The 15271-nt window shown below is 30.6% G+C and overlaps 5 protein-coding genes across 5 annotated transcripts; 3 read left to right on the plus strand and 2 right to left on the minus strand.

Moving 5' to 3' along the window:
• The first annotated feature begins 257 nt into the window (after window positions 1–257).
• LOC105626945 (vacuolar protein sorting-associated protein 53 homolog) lies at window positions 258–4243 on the plus strand. Its single transcript, XM_012208236.1, has 13 exons — window positions 258–344; window positions 616–1016; window positions 1094–1214; window positions 1376–1512; window positions 1595–2021; window positions 2109–2455; window positions 2557–2712; window positions 2784–2909; window positions 3020–3098; window positions 3274–3422; window positions 3513–3678; window positions 3756–3902; window positions 3985–4243. Exons 1-13 carry the CDS (start codon window positions 258–260, stop codon window positions 4144–4146), a joined length of 2505 nt encoding a protein of 834 aa, XP_012063626.1. The 3' UTR covers window positions 4147–4243.
• A 47-nt stretch (window positions 4244–4290) lies between these two features.
• LOC105626944 (60S ribosomal protein L7a) lies at window positions 4291–6614 on the minus strand. Its single transcript, XM_012208234.1, has 6 exons — window positions 6501–6614; window positions 5856–5970; window positions 5401–5550; window positions 5060–5280; window positions 4719–4841; window positions 4291–4527 (listed from the first exon to the last, which is right to left on the minus strand). The coding sequence occupies exons 1-6, from the start codon at window positions 6513–6515 to the stop codon at window positions 4345–4347; spliced, it is 807 nt and encodes a 268-aa protein (XP_012063624.1). The 5' UTR covers window positions 6516–6614; the 3' UTR covers window positions 4291–4344.
• Window positions 6615–7990: 1376 nt separating this feature from the next.
• LOC105626943 (NADH dehydrogenase [ubiquinone] 1 alpha subcomplex assembly factor 5) lies at window positions 7991–9239 on the plus strand. Its single transcript, XM_012208233.1, has 3 exons — window positions 7991–8589; window positions 8671–8855; window positions 8950–9239. Exons 1-3 carry the CDS (start codon window positions 7991–7993, stop codon window positions 9237–9239), a joined length of 1074 nt encoding a protein of 357 aa, XP_012063623.1.
• Window positions 9240–9401: 162 nt separating this feature from the next.
• Window positions 9402–11091, minus strand: LOC105626946 (ubiquitin-fold modifier-conjugating enzyme 1). The gene is made up of 4 exons (XM_012208237.1): window positions 10969–11091; window positions 10257–10388; window positions 9883–10050; window positions 9402–9485 (listed from the first exon to the last, which is right to left on the minus strand). The coding sequence occupies exons 1-4, from the start codon at window positions 11089–11091 to the stop codon at window positions 9402–9404; spliced, it is 507 nt and encodes a 168-aa protein (XP_012063627.1).
• A 471-nt stretch (window positions 11092–11562) lies between these two features.
• Window positions 11563–14135, plus strand: LOC105627003 (uncharacterized protein C31H12.03c). The gene is made up of 7 exons (XM_012208286.1): window positions 11563–11613; window positions 12919–13015; window positions 13102–13163; window positions 13335–13586; window positions 13752–13880; window positions 13973–14044; window positions 14130–14135. Exons 1-7 carry the CDS (start codon window positions 11563–11565, stop codon window positions 14133–14135), a joined length of 669 nt encoding a protein of 222 aa, XP_012063676.1.
• Window positions 14136–15271: the final 1136 nt, after the last annotated feature.

Here is a 15271-nt window from a genome sequence, read left to right on the forward strand (position 1 = left end):
TGTTTATACTGTTGTTTCAGTCGTTGCGTCGCGACAATACCACACTTGCCGCTTTGAGTTGCGCTCGCGCAAACGTCATCAACATGTCATGGATGTCACCTACCAGTCCTGCCACATCCACTAACGTCTACCCACATCTACCTGCAATTCTGCAATTGTCTGTTTTGTCGCGTGCACGGCGCGCGGGTGACTGTAGCGCGATTCTCGCGTGAAATACGTCCGTGTCCGCTCGCGTGTCCACAGCGTAATCAAGCACGATGGAGAATCACGAGGAGGATGAGTTGGAAGAGCTCCGTTCTACGATCTACACGTTCCCGCAGAACGTGCAGAAAGTGATCGAGCAGGTGAAATTCACCGCGAGTTTTTGTCTTTTTCTCATCAGGCGTTAGTGTTTTCAAGCTGTGTTCATTCCGTGTGTAAAATAATAGCGCTGCTTTGAATTTTTATATTCCTATTTTTCAATAAAATGATTCTCCTTTCAACATCTGTTTTTCCTTGAATCGTCTCCTTCCTTGACATCTACCTGTCATTGCTAATTTTGTGTATAATTATCTATAAAGTATTTATTTTATGTTTTTTGCAAAACAAACTTAACATTGTTGTTTTTGCTATCAGGTCTTAACTATCACTGATCCGTTAGACCAACCTAACTTCAATGTAGTGGATCATATAAACACGTTATTTCCTACGGAACAGTCGCTGTCAAATATTGACGAAGTGGTGAATAAAATAGAAAATAAAATACATACTATTGATAAAGAGATACGGTCAGTCGTACGTGGTCAGACAAACGTGGGTCAAGATGGTAGAGCAGCATTGGAAGATGCACAGAAGGTGATAAAGCAATTATTTATCCATATAAAAGATATAAAAGACAAGGCGGAGCAATCTGAGGAAGCGGTCAAGGAAATTACAAGGGACATCAAACAGCTGGATTTTGCTAAAAAGAATCTTACTGCTTCAATAACAGCACTAAATCATTTGCACATGCTTGTGGAAGGAGTGGATAATTTAAAGTACACATATTGCTTTATTTTATAAAATATTATTTAAACATTGGTCAAAATTATGAATCTATTATATATTTCTTCAGAATATTGACACAAAGGAAGCAGTATGGAGAAATTATCTTACCATTGCAAGCAGTGATGGAAGTGATGCAAAATTTTAATAGCTACATGGACATACCACAAGTGAAACAATTATCTGATCAAGTAGGAGCACAAGTTTTATCTTTGATAACTGATAGACAATTCTTTCAATTAATTATTTTTTTAATATGTTTAATTAATTATTTTTTAACATGTTTTCTTTTAAATTGATTGTTCTTAACTGTTAATATGTTTTAACATGTTTTCTTTTGTCTAAACAAAAGGTACGTCAGATTCAGGATGAATTAGCCCAGCAGATTACAGCAGATTTCAAACAAGCCTTCTCAGGCCAGAATCCAAAACATTTCAATCAATTGACAGAAGGATGTTTAGTATTATCAGTATTACATCCTAAAGTGAAGTGTGTATATTATATAGATACTTGTAGCATCTAAGTAATAATAGGATTTTGATAATGTCTCGAATACTCCTTTTCTTCAAAGGAAAGATCTGCTTGTCTGGTTTGTAAATATCCAATTACAAGAATATGCACATTTGTTCGATGAGAATCAGGATTTCGCCTGGTTGGATAAAATAGATCGAAGATATGCGTGGATTAAGAAACATTTACTCGATTTCGAGTCGAAGTTCGGCATAATTTTTCCTCAAGACTGGGAAATTTCTGAACGAATAGCTGTACAATTTTGCCATGTCACGCGTGAAGATCTCATTAAATTAATGAACAAGAGGCGTAATGAAATAGATGTAAAATTATTGCTTTACGCGATTCAGAGAACCAGTAATTTTGAGACGCTACTGTCGAAGCGTTTTATCGGCAGCACTTTGGAGGCTATCGATGCTAAGACCGTGCCAGTCAGTAATAAAGTTGTGGAGAAAGTCCCGGGAAATCCTTTTGAAGAAGATGAGAAGGTATCAAAGCCGTTTATACATATATGCTACATTCATCTCTTATTTATTGATTCATTAAAAATATTTATTATTCTTTTGTACATATAGGTTGAAAACGAAAAACCAAGATCGTCTCCATTCGAAAAACTAATAGGAAGATGTTTCGAACCATACTTGAACATTTACATAGAAAGTCTGGATCGTAATTTAGCAGATCTGATGGATAAATTCGTGTCCGATTCTAAAACGCAACCGCCGGGTGCTAAGGAATTTGATGGTATTGAAGGTCCGAGTAGTGTTTTGAGTTCGTGTGCCGATTTGTTTGTATTTTATAAGAAATGCATGCTACAATGTACGCAACTCAGTACTGGCTTAATCATGTTGAGCCTTGCTGAGACCTTTCAAAAATATCTACGAGAGTACGCTGTAAAGATCTTACAGAATAATTTACCCAAGTAAGTCTAAAAATTGTGCAAATCAGTTCTTCAGAAATTAGTAATTCAGAACTTATGTATCTCTTAATGCAACTCGATATATTTTAATATAACCATTTTAGAGTCGGAGGCAGTGCAGGAATTGGTACCAGCATGAGTAATATCACACGTGACTTACGAGATCTATCAACGTCAGGCTTTATTCAAAATTTCCAAAGTTTTTTGAAGGAAGGAGAAACTGCCAGATTTAGCAAAGAAGAGCAATCTCGTATATGCTGGTAAATATATTACGAATTTTTTATTTCCACAGAACAAAGTAAATAATTATGTGAAATATATAATTTTTCAGTATTTTGACAACAGCGGAATATTGTTTAGAAACGACACAGCAGTTAGAGGAGAAACTTCGTGGAAAGACAGATGAATGCTGTTCAGAAAAAATTAATTTATCTCAAGAACAGGATATCTTCCACAAGTATATCTTCTCTTTTTTTAAATTTTTATATACATGTTTTAGAAAATTTTTATTTATGTATTAATTTATTATTAATTATTGATTTATTAATTTCTGCTATTTATTTTTAGCGTGATTTCTAATTGCATTCAGTTGCTAGTTCAAGATCTGGAAGCAGCGTGTGAATCTGCATTGACTGCAATGACTAAGGTAACTTATAAAAAAAAGGTGCAATTATAATATAATACATTAATTATACATAATTCAGATATATCTATAATATAGAAATAAAATTAATATCATATTCTATTTAAAACTAATATATAATTGATAGAGAGATAATATTAATATTATATAATAAAAATAACTCTGTTTTACTTGTTAGGTACAATGGAGTTCTGTGGAAATCGTAGGCGATCAGAGTAATTATGTTAATACGATAATAGCACATCTTCGACAAACAATACCAACGATACGAGATAGATTATCTTCTTGTAGAAAATACTTCACACAGCTTTGTGTAAAGTTCGCCAGGTAAAATATTTCGTATATAAAAATATCATATACTTATACATGTACTTATATATTTTTTGAAGTTCTCTAATACTTGATGCTTTATTTCAGCTCTTTCATAGCAAAATTAGTACAGCAATTATTTAAATGTAAGCCATTAAATGCCGTTGGCGCAGAACAATTATTATTAGACGTCCATATGTTGAAAACAGCTTTACTGGATCTTCCATTGACAGGTTATCAAATTCAGAGAAAAGCTCCAGTAACATACACGAAAGTAATTGAATACTTTAGAAAGTAGACAATATTAAATTTATTAAAATATTCGTATTTAATATATTATTTATCATACAGGTTGTAGTGAAAGGTATGGCAAACGCTGAAATGATATTGAAGATTGTAATGTCTCCAATTGAATCTCCTAATGATTTCGTAAAACAGTGCAATATACGCTTGCCTGACTTGCAATCCTCAGAATTCCAAAAAATTTTGGATATGAAGGTAATTTTTGCGATAAGTAAAATTCATTTCTATTTTTATTATATTTTTCATCAATCAAATGTAATTAATACATATATTTTAGGGATTGAAAAAGACAGACCAAGATCAATTGCTTAAGCAATTTAAACAATCTGAAAACACGGATATCGCAGAAGCTGCGAAAAATCATGTAGTACATAATAGTCCAGAACATGAAGCTGGAAGAATTAAGAGACTAGAAAAGCTCATCAAGAAACGAATTTGAGGATTTTAGAAACAATATTTATTGTAACTGTATATAGTTAATTTAGGAATTCTCTTTTATCTTAAAAAATATATAATAAAGATTCTTTATACAAAAATGAAAGAGATATATGTGGGGATACTTTTATCAAATAAATACAGTACTAAATTAATTTTATCTTTTATTTTTTTATATAATCTGATAATTTGGGCAATGATCTTAACCTTGTTTTTGCGCGAGTTCCTTTGCCTTAGCTTTTTCTAATTTCGCTATCCTTGCCGCAGATTTGCTTCCCAATAAACCACCGCCCCAGTGACGCCTGATTTCATCATATCGATCATTGAAGTTCGTCTTAATGGCTTCAACGATCTTCGCGAAGTTGGCCCTATCGCCAGAATCCACCTAAAATGATAATATACTTTAATAAAACTGAAATAAAAGAGAAAAATCAGATTTTCGTAAATGTATATCAGATATATTTTAATTTCATAATGTATCATTGGATTGGCTCTCGAGTACTCATCATAAAAATAATATAGTTTAATTAAATGCAAATTAAAACAAAAGTATAAGAATTGGATACAATTACGTACTTGAGTAAGAGCAACTGTTGAACAGGTCTTACGTCTAACTAGACGTCCCAAACGAGCCTTGCCTTTAACAATACAGTACGGTACACCCATTTTACGACACAAGGCAGGAAGGAATAATACGATCTATATCAATAAAGAGAAAATTGATTAGGTTGGTACATATAATTTCTTACAAATATACATATATAGTAATGTAAGACAGTACTCAGGTGTGTCATATATCATTCCTTGAATATAAATGTTAAAAACATTTATATTCTCAGGTGAAGAAATTCAGGCATCACAGTTAAATAGAATAAAAATTATAAATCTACTATAAATTAGACAGATGGATAACTAACCTCAATAGGATCAACATCATGAGCTATAACAACTAGTTGAGCTTTCTTCTGCTCCACTAGTGTAGTCACCGTGTTGGTTCCACTGCGAATGACATTTGGTTTTTTCGTTGGCGTATCTTCCTTCTTTGCAATCTTTTGTTCAGCTCGCGCTTTCAACCTTGCATTCTTCATGGCTGCTGATTCAGGGCGGTACTTTTCTAATACCTTAAATAACTGTGTAGCTATAATATAAGAACAATATTGTATTATATTTTTTCCATATGTATATGAATAGGAAGATATATATATATATATATAGGATTAAAAAATTCTTTAAATTATACATGGAATATATATCTTACCGGTTTGTTTATCCAATGTTTGTGTGAATTGGTTTATCGTCGGAGGTACTTTCAACCTCTTCTGCAACACAGATCTTTGGCGTTGAATACGGATGTACTTGGGCCATCTTACAAAGCGACTGAGATCACGAGCCGGTTGAATGTCCTGGCCTAAATTTTAATGGAATTTCACAGTACGTGTGACTATTCTATATAGATTATAAAGTGCAAAAATATAACTCTATTTATTCAAATTTATCAGGGAATAAAATAGTTCCAATAATCGAAAGAGATTTAAATAATAGAGATTAACTTGCTTTCCCTTTTACCAATACTTATAATTCTAATAATAGGAAACTGAAATTTAGAAAACTGAAATTGAACATGTTCTGAATTTATCTTTATTTAATTTACATTAGTGAATGCAGATAAACAGAATTTTACTAGTATTAATCAGAAAAATTATACTGACTTACCAATGCCAAAGTTACGTGTTCGTTTTTCAAAGAGTGGATTGGTCACTTTCTTCGGTTCAACTTTTTTGACTGCTAATGGTGCAGCAGCTACCTTTTTCCCAACCTTCTTCTTAGGCTGAAATTATGAAAGAAAATAGAAATAAACATTAATTTTCATGTGTAATACAATAGACTTTTAATACATTTCTTTGTAATATATTCATGTAATTTTAATGAAATTTGTAGAATTAAATTAGAAATATTTTTATGCAAGAAATATCTTTTAAGAATCTAATGATTTAATCTCTTTTATCTCATGAAAATTATGCATTTATTGCTGAACGCCACTCTCATTTTTTACCGAGATCTACGAAATTACTTTGTATAAAATTAGGTTATAAAATGTTAAATTGATGTCACGTGAATGATTTACTTGAACGTTGTATCCAGAAATACCATTTTTTTCTGCAAAAGTAAGATTTCAGAGGACCGCAATTATCACATTATATAATTACTGAACTAATTGACTGTGGAATGAAAACATATTTTTGAGTTACACGCTGGAGAACATGCTCGAGATTCGAACCAATTCAAACGTGGATATTCGATGCAGCCGATGCCGCTTAACAAAAATATTATTCGCGCACGATGATTCGATAATCTTACCTTTTTCTGAACCATTTTTTTAACTAGAAATCCAAAGGATTTCTGTAAATTTTACCGAATAAAAACGCGGTATCTCACCAAACGCGACGCAAAGTACGGCGTCGACACCGTAAAGAGGGGTGTCAACTGCAGCGCCACCGAAGTGACGCCATATTGATACTCGTTATTCTGCAGTGTTGGCAATTTGGTGGTTTCCCACCAGTTTTGATGATTTTCGAAGATGTTTAGTTTAAATTTTTTATTAATTAATTTTGGTAATTTTGACAATTAAAAAGAATAAATCTGAGGGTCGATTCTGTATCTTGAAACAAGGTGAAAATTACAAAAGTTAGCAAATTTACTGGGTGTTGACCAATGAAATTATCAGTATTCTAGTAAATTAGTTCACTTTTATCATTTTCACCTCGTTTCAAGATACAGAATTGATTCTCTGGATATAAATCGTGAAACTTTATTCTTAGGCTGGAAAGTGAAAAGTGAAAAATTTTTTCTCCATTAATTTCAATGGTAAAAATTTTCTCTGATTGAGGGTATGGTCAACATGATGTTGTAAATGTTTTGAAATGTTTTTTAATTGGTCAGTTTGTAAAATTCTTTCTTCTAATTGGTCCATCAAAGCTTCAAAGCATTTGTAACGAGACTTTGACCACAGCCTGATCAAATCACTGTAACTTCAAAACATAATGGTGGTTTTAAACCATTGCGAATACTTATTTCTTTCAAAAGAATATAAAAAGTTCAATATATTTCCAAAAATATTAATTTTAATAATATTACTGTATAATACAATTATTATATAATATTTAATAATTCATATTAAAGATAACAGGCCTTTTAGAAGAAAAGATGCAATTGCACTAAAAATATCATTGTATATACATATCGCTTTACAACTGTATTTATATCATGTTACAATTATCTCTTAGTATAGACACTTATTTATGAATAAAATTTATTTAGAAAATTAACTTGTAGTAAATATAATAAAATATATATTGTCAATATGTAAAATTTTGATAAAATATATGATAATCTTATAATAATCTTATTATTGTAGCAAAGTTTATTATAATAAGATATATAATAATATATATTATAATTAATTTTTATCATAAATTTTATATTACTTTTGTTTATATTTCATTGATAATATTGTTCATTTCTCTTGCAAGTTAAGATTAGAAATAGGTTAAGATTATTCCTAACCTCAATTTTCACAAAAAATAACAGGGAATAAACCAGAGTAACTGAAACAGCTGATCTAGTTGATGTCGATTTAAGTCGTAAACTGTTATTAATAATATCTAAAAGAATATCAATAAGTTAATTATGATGATGAAATATTCCATATTATAAAAAATTAGAAAAAGCATTAGGAAAAAAAATAAAATTGTGTCTAAGGGATAAATATATTTCAAAACAAGAAAAGTTAATTAGTTCAATTTTAAATTAAAAAAAAAAATCATTCGAAATCATTGTGAGATTGAGAAATGACATCAAAGATTCCATTTCATGGGAGAAGCTGGATATTATGCGGTAAGCTGAACCTACTGAGACTCAGACATAATCTTAATGGTACATGCAATGCTGCATTGATGTCCGCATTATCACCCGATAGTCCGATGAACGTATTCGATAGGAATGCAAAGCTGTTGCAGCGCGAACGCGCCGCCAAGGATGCTAATGTCCAGTTGTATGACTACATTAAGGATGAGGTGGGCGACAGGCTGGCAGATAGAATATTTGATATCAAACGAAAATTTGGTAGAGTCCTCGATCTGGGATGTGGCCGTGGCCATGTGTCCAAACGGATTCTCAGTGAGTCCGTGGAGGAATTGGTGCTGGCCGACATGAGTCCGAGTCTCCTGCAGCAGGCTGAGATCACAGAGGGTGTAAGGGTCAAGAAGGAAGTCATAGATGAAGAGAATCTGTCCTTTGAGTCTGACAGTTTCGACATGGTGATCAGTTGTCTGAGTCTTCATTGGATCAATGATCTTCCTGGATGTTTCAAGCGTATCAACAGTAGCTTAAAAAATGATGGAGTCTTTATGGCTGCTGTATTTGGTGGTGATACACTTTACGAATTAAGGTAAAGATAACATTACCAGGTTTAAATCAAAGCTTCAGATTCTATTTGTGTTTATTTGTGGCATTTATTCTGATAATATAGAAGTTCCTTGCAATTAGCTGAATTTGAAAGATACGGTGGGATCTCGCCACACATCTCACCATTCGTGCAAATCAGAGACATTGGATCTTTACTAACAAGAGCGAACTTTACTATGTTGACTATTGATACTGACGAGATAGTCATTGGTTATCCAAGTATGTTCGAGCTTATGTGGGACCTGAAAGGTAGATAACGTTATAAAATATAAAATTCTTTACTAATAATAAATAAATATTTTACAACAGACAATGTAAATATATTATGCAATTTATTATCTAGGAATGGCTGAGAATAATGCAGCTAGAAATCGCAATTTGCATCTGTCGAGAGATACGTTAATTGCAGCCGCATCTATATATAACCAGCTTTACGGAAAAACGAAAGAAGATAACACAGCATTCATTCCTGCTACGTTTCAGATAATATATATGTTGGGATGGAAACCGGATGAGTCTCAACCGAAGCCTCTTAGGAGGGGAACGGGACAAGTATCGCTCAAGGATTTGTACAGACTCGATCAAATCGTTAAAGAAAGCAAAAAGATAAAACTGGATGACGATGATAAATAGCCTGTATTAAATAGTCTTTATTTGATCGCGCCTTGAACAATGTAAATAATACTCTATACCGTATGTAAAAACTTAACATGTATAAACTCTTCCTTTTGAATGATAAGCATAAAAAATTAACTTATTCAACATTCGCATTTTGTTATTTCTGCCATTGTCATTTCACGATTTCTTTTCCTCGTCCTTGTGAACTACAATACCCTTTTCTATAAGTTCTGGAATTTCTACTGCTAGCCATGGTCCCAACTAAAATAAAGAATTAACAGAATTAGAATTTTTTATGAAAATATCTTGATACAAAAATTTATTTAAGTTTTTTAAACCTTTGGAGCTGATATGAACTCAATTATAAATTTCTTCATAAAAAGTCAATTCAATTTTCTTTATGTTACATTTGCAAATTTTGATTATTTTTATAAATAAAATATATTTAATTCTTTCTCATGTAAGTTATTTTAGTTCCTTGAAATTAATTAATGCCTTTTATTAAAATTAATATATAAATAATTTATATAAATTAAGTAGATTTTATAGACCTAATGTCAGTAATTGCGTTAGATTTTGTCAAAAGCTCCGAAGGATTAATGCTTTCACTTATTATGCATTCAATTATTAAATATATGCAATCAAGTATTTAGCTTACACCAAGAGCCATTGCATGAGCAATGCCGAACTTGGGAACGTTGCGAGCCCACAATGGTTTGAAGTGATCAGTCAAGCAGATTTTACCACCTCTATACATTTTTGCAGTTTTACCATCCAATTCTGGTAAAGCAATTTCAGGTGCTGTTGTGGGATATGTGATGGGAATCTAGAATTGTTCGAGAAGGAAAAAACTGTTACTTAAATTTTGTAAATGTTGATTCATTTTTAGGTTTTAATAATTTTAACTTTTTATTATAATAAATATTAATGAAATATTATTCAAAATTAGAATTCTATATTGGAGGTAATATTTTTTATTTTTCTTTAAATAAAAAATACAGTAAGAAAAAAGTAAAAAGTAATGTTTCTCACATCAAATTCTATCTCGAATTCATACTTCAGGAAATTCTGAATGTACCAGCATTTGCCAAACCACTTAGTGCCTTCCTTGTTTGATTCCAGCCGGAACCAGTCATTATCTGCTTCTTTGTTATTTTTGACATACTATAGCAATAAAAAAGATTATACAATATGATTAATTATGTATTAATTGGAAGCTTCCTTTGTACTAATTGGATTGCACTTTTAAATTCAGACTATCTAGAGTTTCTAGAGGAATATAGTCTGAGAGAAGAAAACTTCTAGCAGAAATAAGCAATGCAAAATAAACAATAGCTGTGTTTAGCAGAAAAAACAACTTTGTAACTGTTGTAAAATTCTTTAATATAATTGATCTTGCCCTTAATTCCTCACAGGATCTAAATATATAAACCAATCATATCCAAGAATTTTATAACTGTTGCAAAGCTGTTTTTTCTGTTGAACACAGCCATTCTGCGAACATAGTTAATAATTATAACTTATCTTACATAAAATATTTTTAGAATGAATGTGTGTGTATGTGTGCTGCTTAATAATGTCTCGTCACATAAATTGATATTTATAAATTAAATCCTAATATTTATAAATTAAAAATTAAATTAAATTATACTATTTATAAATTAAGCAACACAAAAACTATTCCATATGGAAGTGTGACATTTATAAACTTGCAAGTGAAAAAGAATCGTGTTAATTCTCTCACCTTAATCAGAGCTTGATATTCTTCTTTTAATCTCTGCACCCATAAATCCTTGTCTCTGGGGCCAGCTTTCGTTTGCAATAACGGAATATTACTCAAAGTCTTCTTCGTTGACTCGTCAACCATCTCAATGGATTATCGTTTCACGATTTATCTTGAAGGTTATAGTGCTATTTGCTGTTGTACGATCAGTGTCGCCAACTTAAAACGTTGCACCGCGTTGCACTTCTTTAAGAGTTGTGCGATAACAACTGAGGAAAAAAATAGATAACAATTAATGCGCATCCCTCTAAACAACTACGATAAAAGATGCAATTTGTTTTCTTGCTTTTACCATCTCATTTTTAGGTTGTTTTTACTGTGCATTCGTCTTTCAATCGATCGATTGCATTCGTAAACGGTTGCATCAGTTGCATCCCTGCGATTGCCGCTTAAACAGGCGTGTTGTACCCGGTCGTGTCGTCGTTTCATTTGGTTCCATTTATGCGAAGGCTGTAACAGTGAAAGATACGAAGAAACGAACGCTCGTAAGTGGCGATGAGATGTTAATCGACCATCAGTAGCGTACTTGTGATTCGGAAAAAATTTGAACGCACGATGGCTGATTCGTCTTATGAGAAAGGGTTAACTGAACTGTCGAAAATGAAGGTGAATGTTATAAGTTAATTCCTTGTTTCGCAAATTTACTATTTACTATTTCTCGGTGATATTCTAATCAAGCTTCCTCGTGTCTAGAAAGTCGCTGCTTCCGATTGCTCCCAATTGCTCCCGATCACACTCACTTCCGCTGTCGATTTTAACATACGACGGTCACCGGTGGCCGATATTATTGCTGGCTATAATATATAACGTAAAATAAACAATTACTTAGAATTGTAAGGCTGATTATGTTTGTTTTAATAGTAGAAAAGCGTGACAAAGTGTAGCGGCAAACAAATGGGTATTTTTTCATTTATAGTAGATGATATTCAATTTTATCATATTGTTTTTATTATAAAATACTTCACTTGATGAAAAAAACAGAAAGTCAGTTAAAATATACTTATAAGATTATAACTGTTTAGTAGAGAAATAACTAAGTGTACTAACAAACATATTTTTATCTTGTATCTAATATTATAATTTTATTTCATTTCTCATTGTTCTTATTATAAAATAATCATTTTATATATATAAACAGAAAGTCAGTTAAAACATGCTTGTAAGATTATTAGCAGTATTCATAATTCATTCTTATTTTAAGGCCTTAATTAATAGTCTTATAGGTTTTCTACAATAAACCTTCACCTATAAATTTTAATGTGTGTTATGTTGATTCTGTAATGAGTCAACAGTTAGTAGTTAAGTCTTATCAGTGAAGTTGACCAATAGCCAACTTATATGACTAACATTGATTGGTCAACTTCACTAATTAAGATTAAGACTTCTATAGACTTATTGTAGAATCAGCATTATTAAGCCATAAGAAATTGATCATAGTTTTTTTACATTCGACTGTAATTGGCTTAAGGCTTAAAGCTTTCGTAATGGCTTATAGAAAAAAAATTTAAATTAAAATATGTTTGTAAAACTGTGACTATCTTTGATATAGTAGAAAAGCTAATTAATAATAAAATGTATTGGCAAATAAATGGATGCTTTTATTTATAGTAATATTATAAATCAATTTTGTGTCTCATTATTCTTGTCTTCTTACAAAAGAATTCTCTTGGTGAATAGAAAATTAGTTAAAATATGTTTGGCAAATGAAATCATGTTGAGTTTCTGTTTCAATTATAATATGTATAATTTCCTCTTTGCAGATCATAACTCCCATAATTTTTTTCTCATAATCTCTGTAGTTTTAACTAATTATAATTTTTGCAGTTGAAATAGGATGAAGCATAATTAATAGCCATTTCAAAACATTTTTTAAAATTCTTTTAATTTCTATTACACTGCTGTATCTTTTAGGTAGCTGATCTAAGGGCTGAATTAAAACAACGAGGACTTTCCACTGCAGGCAATAAAAATGAATTGGTAGAAAGACTCCAGTTAGCAATTCACGGAGGTTCTGCTATTGCTATATTTCAGTTTTTTCCTTCAATATAAATATCTTAGGTATATTTTTGTGAAAGAATTATTTATATTTTATAGATGCTGCATTGTCTTTAGATGAAACTACGGAAGAGATTTTAGATGAAGATGAAGTACTTGGTGTAAGTGTACTGTATAGATGTTACAATATTAATAATAATAACTTATAATAATTAATAATAAACTTAAATATTTTATATATATATATATATATATATATATGTATATACATAATATTACATAATATTAACTTTTGTTTTAATACATACATAAAAATTTTGGATTATTTACAGGATGAAGAAATAGAAGAATTATCAAGTAAGCCAGACTCACAAGAGACCCCTGAGAAGCGAAAATTGTCTATAGATAATATAACCAACAATTCCAATGCAAAAAAGATAGTGCTAAACCGCAAATCTGTATTGGAAGAAATAAAGAATGACCAAATGGAGAAGAAGGAAAATAAAGGAGTGAAAGTGATCGAAAGTGATGACGCCCCGCCGGAGAAAAAAATTATTAAACTATCCGAGCTCAGCACGAAAGAGGTAGCTAAAAATTATATTATTCTTATCCATTAGAATTTAGATCACCAAGTAATAAAATTCATTTGCTTCAAATATACGATGTGAATGCGCTTGTTTTATATCATATTATTTATAATTTATATATTATTTATATATTAATATATAAATGTATTAATTCTTTAATAGAGATTGGAAATGAGAGCTAAGAAATTTGGAATGCCATTATCCGAGGCGGCAAAGAAAGAGGCTAGATTAGCTCGTTTTAACGTAAATAATCAAAATAATAAATCGGCTGCATCTATAAAGACACCTGTGGTAAGCAATTTATAATTTACGGTGTAGTTTATATTATCAAGATAAAATAATTTAGAATTATTTTATGACAATTATCAATAAATTTTTCATAGCCTACTACATATGAAGTATTGAAAAAACGTGCAGAAAGATTTGGTACCTCAGTATCTACTTTGATGGAGAAGGTAAGCAAAAATAGAATTAGGATCATGATATACAGTATAACTTAAATAGAGGCTTTCTACAATAAGCCATTATCTAATCTTTAAGCCATAAGAAATTTGTTAATCACAATCGAATGTGAGAAGAATAATCGATTATAATTGGTTAGTTTTTTTACGATTTAAGACTTAAATTTAGACAATGGTTTATTGTAAAGCCTTTAAGCAGTAAGGAAATATGTCGGATTTTCCACTATTATAGTTTTAAGGTCTCTACTATGATTAATCGATTTGTTTATTGCTTATGTTTTACTGCTTAAGTTTTTTGTGTGTCATGAATCTTTGCAAATACATACATTTTGAATGTATTTTGAAAACTTAGGATGTACTATATGTATTTTGAATGTATTTTGAAAACTTAGGATGTACTATAGTACAGATTTTTCTCACAATATCTATCATGTAATTACTAGAAGCGTTATGCGTTACATAAAACTCATTTCCATGTCTCATGTATTTACATATTCACCATCAATGAATTGCGACTTTTGCTATTTCTGTTGGAATTTAAAAGAATATAAAAAAACATGATTGGTTATTATGTACTCTATCGAATTTTTTGGTGTTTCATGGAATATATGGAAATTGAGTTCCACATAACAGTAAACGTGTAACGTCTGTAAGTACATTTAAAAAAATTATGGGACGACACATTTATTTTTACCAAAATAAATTAACATTAATTGTAATCTCTGTTTAACTTGCTTTTCATTTTTATCTAATTCTTAGAACTAAGAAAAAATAAAAAGTACAATTTTATTATAAAGTATAATTTTATTTTGTATAAAAGTTCGTTACACTAAGATTAAAGTTAATCCACATTGGTAAAAATGGGCATTCGGTGACTTCGACCAAACTTCAATTAAATCAACTTAATCGATAATTAACTCTACCAACAAAAAATTACAGAATCGCTTAACACAGTCTCTAATATGCAGTTCGTTATTCTTAATCTTTTTTTGATATATTGAAAATAATTCTAATAACTAATATAAGTTTTTATATTTGTATTACTTAATAAAATAGTTAATTAACTTAATCAGAGGTTTGATCACCCTTATATATATATATATATATATATATATATATCTATTTTCTTATACTACTATTAGTTATTTTAATTTTTAAATTTACTTTTTAGTTTTTTTAGGTTTTAGTAGTAGTGGTCGTAGTAACGTAGTTAGGTAAGGA

Source organism: Atta cephalotes, assembly GCF_000143395.1.
Source record: "Atta cephalotes unplaced genomic scaffold scaffold00007, whole genome shotgun sequence".
NCBI lineage: Eukaryota > Metazoa > Arthropoda > Insecta > Hymenoptera > Formicidae > Atta > Atta cephalotes.